Source organism: Drosophila novamexicana, unplaced genomic scaffold, assembly GCF_003285875.2.
Source record: "Drosophila novamexicana strain 15010-1031.04,08,12 unplaced genomic scaffold, DnovRS2.1 tig00004554-arrow-pilon, whole genome shotgun sequence".
Classification (NCBI taxonomy): domain Eukaryota; kingdom Metazoa; phylum Arthropoda; class Insecta; order Diptera; family Drosophilidae; genus Drosophila; species Drosophila novamexicana.
The window spans coordinates 3,251,234-3,259,997 of NW_020825051.1; the positions used below are offsets into that span (position 1 = coordinate 3,251,234).

General features: G+C 48.3%; 4 protein-coding genes across 4 annotated transcripts; 2 read left to right on the forward strand and 2 right to left on the reverse strand.

Annotated features, from left to right (window-relative positions):
- Positions 1–494: 494 nt before the first annotated feature.
- LOC115769613 (ubiquitin-conjugating enzyme E2-22 kDa) lies at positions 495–2,543 on the forward strand. Its single transcript, XM_030714511.1, has 3 exons — positions 495–801; positions 1,011–1,163; positions 1,244–2,543. Exons 1-3 carry the CDS (start codon positions 739–741, stop codon positions 1,625–1,627), a joined length of 600 nt encoding a protein of 199 aa, XP_030570371.1. The 5' UTR covers positions 495–738; the 3' UTR covers positions 1,628–2,543.
- Positions 2,544–2,651: 108 nt separating this feature from the next.
- Positions 2,652–5,777, reverse strand: LOC115769603 (uncharacterized protein KIAA1841 homolog). Its single transcript, XM_030714493.1, has 5 exons — positions 4,846–5,777; positions 3,835–4,795; positions 3,542–3,764; positions 3,263–3,479; positions 2,652–3,209 (listed from the first exon to the last, which is right to left on the reverse strand). The coding sequence occupies exons 1-5, from the start codon at positions 5,748–5,750 to the stop codon at positions 2,831–2,833; spliced, it is 2,685 nt and encodes an 894-aa protein (XP_030570353.1). The 5' UTR covers positions 5,751–5,777; the 3' UTR covers positions 2,652–2,830.
- A 189-nt stretch (positions 5,778–5,966) lies between these two features.
- Positions 5,967–6,794, forward strand: LOC115769614 (40S ribosomal protein S17). Its single transcript, XM_030714512.1, has 3 exons — positions 5,967–5,984; positions 6,209–6,360; positions 6,425–6,794. Exons 1-3 carry the CDS (start codon positions 5,982–5,984, stop codon positions 6,663–6,665), a joined length of 396 nt encoding a protein of 131 aa, XP_030570372.1. The 5' UTR covers positions 5,967–5,981; the 3' UTR covers positions 6,666–6,794.
- An 81-nt stretch (positions 6,795–6,875) lies between these two features.
- On the reverse strand, positions 6,876–8,622 carry LOC115769606 (SHC-transforming protein 2). The gene is made up of 2 exons (XM_030714499.1): positions 8,215–8,622; positions 6,876–8,155 (listed from the first exon to the last, which is right to left on the reverse strand). Exons 1-2 carry the CDS (start codon positions 8,400–8,402, stop codon positions 7,087–7,089), a joined length of 1,257 nt encoding a protein of 418 aa, XP_030570359.1. The 5' UTR covers positions 8,403–8,622; the 3' UTR covers positions 6,876–7,086.
- Positions 8,623–8,764: the final 142 nt, after the last annotated feature.

Consider the following 8,764-nt stretch of genomic DNA (forward strand, 5'->3'; position numbering starts at 1 on the left):
GGCCCACCCTATTATAAACTAGACTTGTGTTTGGGTTTTTTTTTGTTGTTGTTTATAAGAGACCAAACGAGTTTTGAATGAATGGCTGCCAAGGCGTAATAGAAGTGTCTACCTGAGGTCAAATCAAGTTCGTTTGTGTGTATGTTGTAGGGATCAAGCTGAAACCTTGAAAATGTTGTGGAAAAATACCATGCTGCTCTGTGGCGCGGGCCTCTAGTTTTTACAAGCTCAAAGCATGTAACATTAGAAGAAGAAAAAAACGAGTACAAGGTGTATATGGGTAATTGAAATGGCGCCCAAATTTTAAAATGTCGAAATTTTGCAGCACTGAAATGTAACATTAAAATCGGTTAACAGTAAGCTCCACCGCCTAACAGAACTCCACCGCGCAAAATTATCGATAACATGTTAGATTACATTTCGTGTATTCTTACGATCTATGTTATGGGTCACACTGGCCAGCAGCTGACTGCCATTATTTATCGATAGTCTAGCAGCCCTGGCTGACGTGCATAATGTGTTGAGAAAAAAGTCAGTTTAATATAATTGAAATACAGAAGCGTTTCATATTGTTTTTGTATGCTGCCGCCGCTTAGCTGCAATCTAAATATATAAATATCATTAATATAGCCCAGCGTCATTGAACTGCGCGTTATTTACGCAACAACAACAGCACAAACTAACAACAATCAACAACTAGAATCCAGCAACCAAACAACAACAACAAATCCTACAATCATGGCGAACATGGCCGTATCACGTATCAAGCGCGAATTCAAAGAAGTTATGCGCAGCGAGGAGGTGAGTACGCCAGCCAACTATATATAATGCATCGTCCATGACTAGCCTGAGAGCGCTCCCAGCCCTGGTCCCCAAATGGGACTCAAGGACGCACTGCATCGCATTTTGTTACCGAGCTTTTTTGGCGCGCGCAGCGAGTCAGCAATATAAAAACATACAAGACTAGCAAATTGAATGCATGTACTAATCGTGTGCCTAATCAACCGTAGATTGTTCAGTGCTCGATCAAAATTGAGCTGGTCAACGACAGCTGGACAGAACTGCGCGGCGAGATCGCCGGCCCGCCAGACACACCCTACGAGGGCGGCAAGTTTGTGCTGGAAATCAAAGTACCCGAAACATACCCATTCAATCCACCAAAAGTAAGTGCAAGCCCCGCTTTACCCAAAGGCAACTGCTCATTATGGAATGCATATTAATCCTTGGTTGGCGTCGTCGACAGGTTCGTTTTATAACACGTATATGGCATCCGAACATCTCGTCGGTGACCGGAGCCATTTGCCTGGACATACTGAAGGACAATTGGGCCGCTGCGATGACATTGCGCACCGTGCTATTGTCGCTGCAGGCGCTGCTGGCCGCCGCCGAGCCAGACGATCCGCAGGACGCCGTCGTCGCCTACCAGTTCAAGGATAAGCACGAGCTGTTTGTGCTCACCGCCCGACACTGGACCAATGCGTACGCCGGCGGTCCGCACACGTTTCCCGATTGTGATTCAAAGATACAGCGTCTCAAGGACATGGGCATCGATGAGCACGATGCGCGCGCCGTGCTCTCCAAGGAGAACTGGAATCTGGAGAAGGCGACCGAGTGCCTATTCAGTTAGCTTCGCAGTCAACCGAACGCAGCAGCAGCAGCAACAATAACAAGAAGAAGAACAACAACAACAACTAAATCAGAAGCCGCAGCAAAACACCAGCAACAAGAACTTCAAGTTAAGGAGCAGCAGTAGCAAATTCAATAAGAGCATTCTCAATTCAATCAATCAGTTCGTTTAGGATCAATCAATCAATCAATCAGCAAATCACAGCAATCCAAATTTTAGTACTGTTAGCAAAAGCTGCCCCCCCCCTCCCCTCCCCTCCACTAACCACCCGCTAATCACAATCACAACATTGATATACGAAAATAATTGGCAAATAGAGTCCAACACACACACACACACACACAGCCAGACACACACACACAGCCAGACATTATTTATTGAAATTTTTAATTTGTTTTGTTAATTTCCAAATCCATTTACTGTGTAATTTGAAAGTTTTGCGCCCAAGCCGGTTCTCACTTGCCAACAATAATCCCAATTTCAACTAAGTTTTTCTTTCTCCCAAAAAACAAAAGAATGCGATTCATTAAATAAAAGTGAGTACCGGTAATGGCCCCCACAGTTCTTTATTACCTTTTTTTGTTTGTTTGTTTTGATGTGCACTACATTTAAATATAATAATAGTGTTGCGTTTCCTGCTACAGGCTGAGCCTAGGGCCCAGCCCCACCCTCTCGACATTTGATTATGTTTTGTAATAGAACCCAGGGTTCCGTTTGCGCAGCCGCATTTATTGTTAAGCAAGGACAACAACAACAAATGAGAGTAACAAAATTAAAAAAAATATATATACAATTTACTTGCTAAACTTAAAATATGCATACGAAACATTTTTTGTCATCTTTAACTGGTTTAATTTAAGTCGAAAGGCGAAACGAAAAGCAAAGTGAAAATTAATTTTAAAGTTTAAAACAAAATGAAACCAAGCTATAAGAAAAATCTTTGTAAATTGCGTTAAGTTAATAATAATAAACAACTATTAAGAAATGCATGAGAATCTGTTAAAGCCAACACGCCAGGGATCAATTACGAGCATTTGTCAATGTTTCTGTATTATTTTGTTGATGCATTTCTGTTGAATCTTCACACATATGTAATTTTGATGCTTTTGTTGCACAGTGTTAAAACTTGTTGGCTAATCCAAACATTTGTCTACATTGTCTAATGCTAATATTGTCCTACATTTCGCTAATCGATTCGAGCGTCTACTTGTGCTTTTGCTTGGACATCGGGGCTGCGCCAGGACCGCATGCCATGGCTCCAACTGTGGCGCCCAGGCTGCTGTACAGATTTAGATTGCTGTTGCTGCTTCCCAGAGTGCCGCCCAAATTGCTGGCATTGCTGTTTAGCAAATTGTGTGTGCTGTGCCGCTGCTTGAGCATCTCCTTCCACTCGGACTCGAGGCGCACGTAGGTGCCGCCCAGCGGCTGGGCATTGTGCACCAGATTTTGATCGGAGCCCGTTTTCTTGGTCACATAGCTGGCCACCTGTTTCATGATCTTCTCCTCGAAGTCGCGCTGATGATCCTGATTGCTGCGCGCCGACAGCTCACCCGACCAGAAGCGGCCAGAGACGGCGGCGGGCCTAACCAAAAGATTAGCAAAAGATTTCGCTCACACACCTGAATCGCGACTTACCGCTTGCGTTTCTTCTTGGCGCGCGCATTTCGCGGCGGCGGCGGTCGATGATCCGATTCGCAGCCATCGCTGCTGGACGAGTAGTCCTCATCGAGCAGCGTGTTGCGTATGCGCGCACGCTGCCTGCACGCATCCTCCGAGCTGGTTGAGGTCGTCTCCGACTCGGTGCTGGTTTCCATTTCATAGCGACAGCGGCGACTAACCCGATGATTGGTCACTGGGCGAGAGATTTACAAAAGCTTAGCAAAAGTTACTTATTAACCAGACCCAAATACCCACTGTCCATGCAGAGCTGCGGCAAGAGGCCTTGGCGGCAGCGTTGCGGCGTCAACGAGATGCCCAGCCAATTGGGACTGATCTCGCCGGCGGCGGCCAGCTCCTGGGTTTGCATTGGCGGCTGCTCACACAGCGCATAGTTCTCGGCGACCAGCTGGGCAATGGTCAGAATGGCGCGCTCACGATCCGTGTCCACCAACACGCTGTGCTCGCGGAACTGACAGCCCTTCACAGAGAGAGAGAGAGAGAGAGAAATATGGTTAATAGATAGCTCGAGAGTAATAAATCATTTTTACATTTGGACCGGGTAATGTTTCAAAGCGGAAGGCTTGCTGATTGCAGCAGGCGTAACGTCCAGCTGGTCCGGCAATGCGTCCCTCGGTTTCGGGACCCAGAAAGTTGGGCGGCTCGGGATGATAGCGACACCAGGTCATTTGGTAAGCCGGAAAGTGCGCCTCGCACGTGCAGCAATACAGATAATGACAATGGCCCCACAACTTCCAGTAGACCTTGCGCCACGACTTGAGCTCCTTGAACAGTTGCATCACGTACACATTGAGATCCCAGTTCGTGTCGCGGACATGGCTGCTGACCAGCTGGCCCCAACGATTCAGACGTATATTGCTGGGTATGCAGTTCACGTGGGACTTCATAGTGTTTGTCACACAGCGACAGCAGCGCGCACAGCGAAACAGTCCGGAAATGCTGTAGAAGTGTCCGCGCAGCACTTCGGGATCAGGCTCGCAGAGGCTTTGTATAAGCTTTGTCCATAGCCGGGGCGTAACACGCTCCTTCTTATCGCGCACCATTTCGAGCTCCAGATTGGTGAACATGGCAGCCAGGCGCGTGACCAGCGCATCATTGAGGCACGACAGATTCGTGGAGGTGCGCACCACCTCGCTGAGATGGGCGTGACAGAAGGTCAGGCACTCGAGCAGCAACGGCTCCATTTGCAGAAAGCTGGCCGAGACCAGTATGGGCACCACATTGTTGCCATCCAGCAGTGGACCGGCCGCAGCAGGGTTCTGGCTCGGAGCAGCAGGCAGTTCCTGACTCTGGGCACTGTGCTTGATCCACTTCATCAGCCAGTCAAAGATTTGTATGTCGCAGTGCACCGATATGTCCATCTCCTCCAGACGCTGTCCAGCCGTCACATCCGCAAAGTAGCCCATCTTGCTGACCAGCAGACTCTGCGGGCAGCTAAAGTCGCGCGAGGTGTTCTTCACCTCGTCGCACACGTGAATGACGACCTCGGGTCTAAAAGGGGAGCATTAAATAACGCAACTAACTCGCTTCAATATACTCACTCCTTCTTCTCCTGGCGCGCATGTTTACTGTCCTTGACCAGCAACAAGGATTTGCGACGCGTCGTTGTAGTTGACGAGGTTTTGCTCAGCGCCTCCTTGACTGAGGTGCGCACCATGCTATTGACGCTATTGTTCTCTGTCAGCGCTGCTCCTGGGCTATCGCTGGGTGAGCTAACGCTGGCCGAGCTCGAGGTGGGCGTCACCAAACAGGATGTTACGTTTGGGCTGAGCTCCGACTTGAGCAGCAGCGACGGCTGTGGCGGCTGCAACGGCTGCGGCTGCGACTGCGGCGGCTGCGGCTGTGGTTTCGTCAACTTGCTGCGCCCGCTGTTGTTGGTGGAGAGTGCAACGGGCAATGGCATAGGACATATAAAGGGTAGCACAGAGTCCAGAACTCCCTCGTTGATGACATAGTCCAGTTGCTCGCTTAGTTTCGGATGCAGCCCTTGGCCCGAATGTACGTGCCCGGTGCGCATCGATGCCTTGTGCTCCGTCAGCAGCAGGCTGCTGCGGTTGCCGTCGTCGCGGCTGCTGTTGCTGCCCAGGTGGCGAAAGGGACGCTTCAGGGTAAGAAGTTTGTTGACCAATTCATTTTCAGCCAAACTATCGAAATCGAATTCATCTTTTTTGGAATTTCGCTTTGCGAAAGGACCAGCGAGACTCTCAACGGGGGGCACTGGCTCCCGATTATATGGTTTGCCCTCAACTTTTGTTATCATATCGTTAACGTGACAGGAAAGTTTGAGAAAATCGAGAAAATCATTTAAACTGATTTGAAAATCAGAACCGTTGTTGTTGTTGTTGTTGTTGCTGCCCGCTTGCTGTTGTTCCTCCGTATTTGAGTTGGATGCTGCAGCAGCTCCTTCTTCATCGTTATTTGACTTTTCCATTTTTCCATTTTCCATTTTACTGACCCACTTTAGAAAAATTGCGAATCAAATAAATTCGCACTTTTTTCCGTTACTTTGGTTACCGTGCTTCTTCTTCTTCCCATCTCCATTCACAGTGGCTAACATTATGCTTCCTCTTTCATTTCGTCCGTTAACATCACATGCAACCCTGGGCATGCAATTCACACAAAAGATATAATTTTGACAGCTGCTCTTTTCTGTTCTTTTCCGGTAACAACGTTCGCAATGGTGGGTGTCCAAATGTCAAAAATCGAATAAAAAACCTTAAATATAAATGCAATCATCGCATGTTAAGCACTAATATGTGTAGAAAAGTGTAGATAAATATGTGCAGCGTTCGCGCTCTATGAAATTTCATACAATGCAGCCATTGAATTGGCCCAAAAAGTTAATTGTTTATGTGACCAGAGCCGCCAACTAATCCTGTGTTTTCAACCAACTCCCAACTCTAGGGTCGCGTCAGAACCAAGACTGTGAAGAAGGCCGCCAAGGTCATCATTGAGAAGTACTACACACGCCTGACGTTGGATTTCCACACCAACAAGCGTATCTGCGAGGAGGTTGCCATCATTCCCACCAAGCCCCTCCGCAACAAGATTGCCGGGTAAGTTGCCGACAAGAAGCTGCTAAAACCGAGGTTGTAATACTTATGGGGAATGTGTCCACAGCTATGTTACCCACTTGATGGGCCGTCTGCGTCACTCCCAAGTGCGCGGTATCTCGATCAAGCTGCAGGAAGAGGAGCGCGAGCGTCGTGACAACTACGTTCCGGCTGTCTCTGCTCTGGAGCAGGACATCATCGATGTCGATGCCGACACCAAGGAGATGTTGAAGCTGTTGGACTTCCACAACATTCGTGGCCTGCAGCTCACCCAGCCCAACACCAACAACTTTGGACGTCGCAATTAGGTTTTAATCGGAAGGACAGTAGATGATGGTGTTCCTTAAGTTCTACAAAGGCGCCTGTTTTTTTGCTAAATATCTAACGGTTGCATGGACAACACAATAAACATCGTGTGTGAAATGCAAAAATAGAAACAATTGCCTTGTTTATGGTGTGAAAGCGACAAATTGTTGAATTTGTGAATGGAATGGATAGTAAAATGCATCGTTTGGTTTATTTTCATTTTAATGAAAAATACTGTAGACATGCACATATAAATGTGTATACATTCGATCCATAAATAAATGGGTTTGTTTTTATACAATGGTAGACGATATATAAAAGATATTCTCTACAAGTGCACATATGTAAATCTAAGTGTGTACACGAATATATATATATATATATAGATAATGGTATATGAAGAGTTGTATATGGTTTGTGTATTTATGCGCTGTCGGCCGCCTGATCCAGATTGGGCCTGCGCACCGGATTACGCAAGACCAGCTCCGAATCCTCCGATATGATGGGCAGTGCATGAACCCAATGATAGTTGATCAGATGGCTGATGCTGTCGAATATGCGATCTTTGGTTCGCACCACGCCCTCGGGATCGATGAGCAGCAAGTGCTTGGGTGTTTTGCCCTCAAGACCGGTCAGCACATACTGGCCACGCTTGCCCTGGGATTCGCGCACCAGGAAGTCGCCATCCTGCTGCAAAAGACGCTCGGCAATTGGGCGAGAGATCGCAGCATGGAACCATATTTCGGCAGTGAGTGGGCACTGTGGCCCATCGAAGACATCGCGTATGGAACTGGGGGCGGGGCCAGCGACGGAAGCTGCCTGCAGCGGATCGAAGTTGCCAAGGGCCAGTTTGTTGGTGGTTTGATCGGGGGGCGGGGAGTTAAGATCGATGAGATTGCTGCTCAAGCGATCGCGCGGTTTCTTTAAATTCAATTGGGCCACACGCGGTGCGTGCGGATTAAACGGCAATTGTGCCAGTGGCTGTGGCTGCTCCTCGCAAGGCAAATCCGGAGGCAGCTTGTTCGGCAAATCGTTGTAATACTCCTTGACGTTCTCCTTGCAGCTCTGATTCAGGTTATCTGCCGCGGCGTTTGCTGCATGCTCGTTTTGCCTGCTGAGCGCATTGAAGCGCAGCACAAATGCCTTGCCTATGGTCACGATCAGGTCCTCGCTCTGGCCGCCAGCGCACTCCAGGACATAGCAGGCGCGCCACTCGTCGCCCTCGCGCTTGGCGATGTAGGCCAGAAAGTCGAGGGTGTCGTTGTCGCCGCCCGAAGCAAACGAAATCCTGGGCATATTGTGATTGGCAATCACTTCGCCCGTTTCCACATTGCTGAGAGTCAGCGCACGGCTGGACACGTTGATAATGATGTTTGTGCCCGCATGCTGCATGCTCGGACGATCCGATATAAAGTTGTGCAACTTTTTGTCCAGACGCCGTTTGCTGGCAGACTTCAGGCCAGCTGCTTCGCACACACGATTAATACACTCACTAAAATTAGATGCTGTAGCAGCTAGCGGAGATTGATTTTGGGTATTTCTATCACCTACCGTGCGAGCAGCGTGCGCGTCTCAAAGTCCAGCGATTTCATGGAGGTCTTGACCTCAACGCAGCCCGTGTAACGCACATTGAATGTTACGCCCTTTTCCAATATGACGTCGTCGGGATATATGCAGCCATCGCTAGTGGCACTGGCGCCTGTGCCACCGTTGCCGGCATCGCCGCCATTCCGTGGCATTTCGTTTGTGTATGCGTATTTTGGGCGTCCTGTCTGTGTCCTTTGTTTGTAGTGTTGTATCGGGTCGTCGAATGACTCACTTGAGAGAATGAACGAACCTGAGTTATTGCATGTCGTTCATTTGGTTCGTTGCAGTTGCCGATAACAGCTGTTAAATAACAGAATCCATAATGTACAAAACGCTCGAATTCGGCTGCCTTAAGCCTGTCTTCGTGTGTAATGCAGAGTTCTGGCCACAGTCAAGACCTTTTAATAATGTGGTATATCGCAAATTATACATTTATTTATTTAACAGTTCTTCTGCCAGTGTGCCCACCATGACTTCAAGCCATATCGACCGACCGCCACAGTTTCTTTAGCAG

Bases quoted from the DNA above. Each gene is read 5' to 3' on its own strand.
- LOC115769603 (XM_030714493.1), bottom strand. From the start codon at position 5,750: ATGGAAAATGGAAAAATGGAAAAGTCAAATAACGATGAAGAAGGAGCT. The intron at 4,796-4,845 runs GTGAGTATATTG...CTCCCCTTTTAG, and splicing joins GCGCGCCAGGAGAAGAAGGA to ACCCGAGGTCGTCATTCACG. The intron at 3,765-3,834 runs GTAAAAATGATT...CTCTCTGTGAAG, and splicing joins AAACATTACCCGGTCCAAAT to GGCTGTCAGTTCCGCGAGCA.
- LOC115769613 (XM_030714511.1), top strand. From the start codon at position 739: ATGGCGAACATGGCCGTATCACGTATCAAGCGCGAATTCAAAGAAGTT. The intron at 802-1,010 runs GTGAGTACGCCA...AATCAACCGTAG, and splicing joins AAGTTATGCGCAGCGAGGAG to ATTGTTCAGTGCTCGATCAA. The intron at 1,164-1,243 runs GTAAGTGCAAGC...CGTCGTCGACAG, and splicing joins ACCCATTCAATCCACCAAAA to GTTCGTTTTATAACACGTAT.
- LOC115769614 (XM_030714512.1), top strand. The intron at 6,361-6,424 runs GTAAGTTGCCGA...ATGTGTCCACAG, and splicing joins CTCCGCAACAAGATTGCCGG to CTATGTTACCCACTTGATGG.
- LOC115769606 (XM_030714499.1), bottom strand. From the start codon at position 8,402: ATGCCACGGAATGGCGGCGATGCCGGCAACGGTGGCACAGGCGCCAGT. The intron at 8,156-8,214 runs GTAGGTGATAGA...ATCTAATTTTAG, and splicing joins ACGCGCACGCTGCTCGCACG to TGAGTGTATTAATCGTGTGT.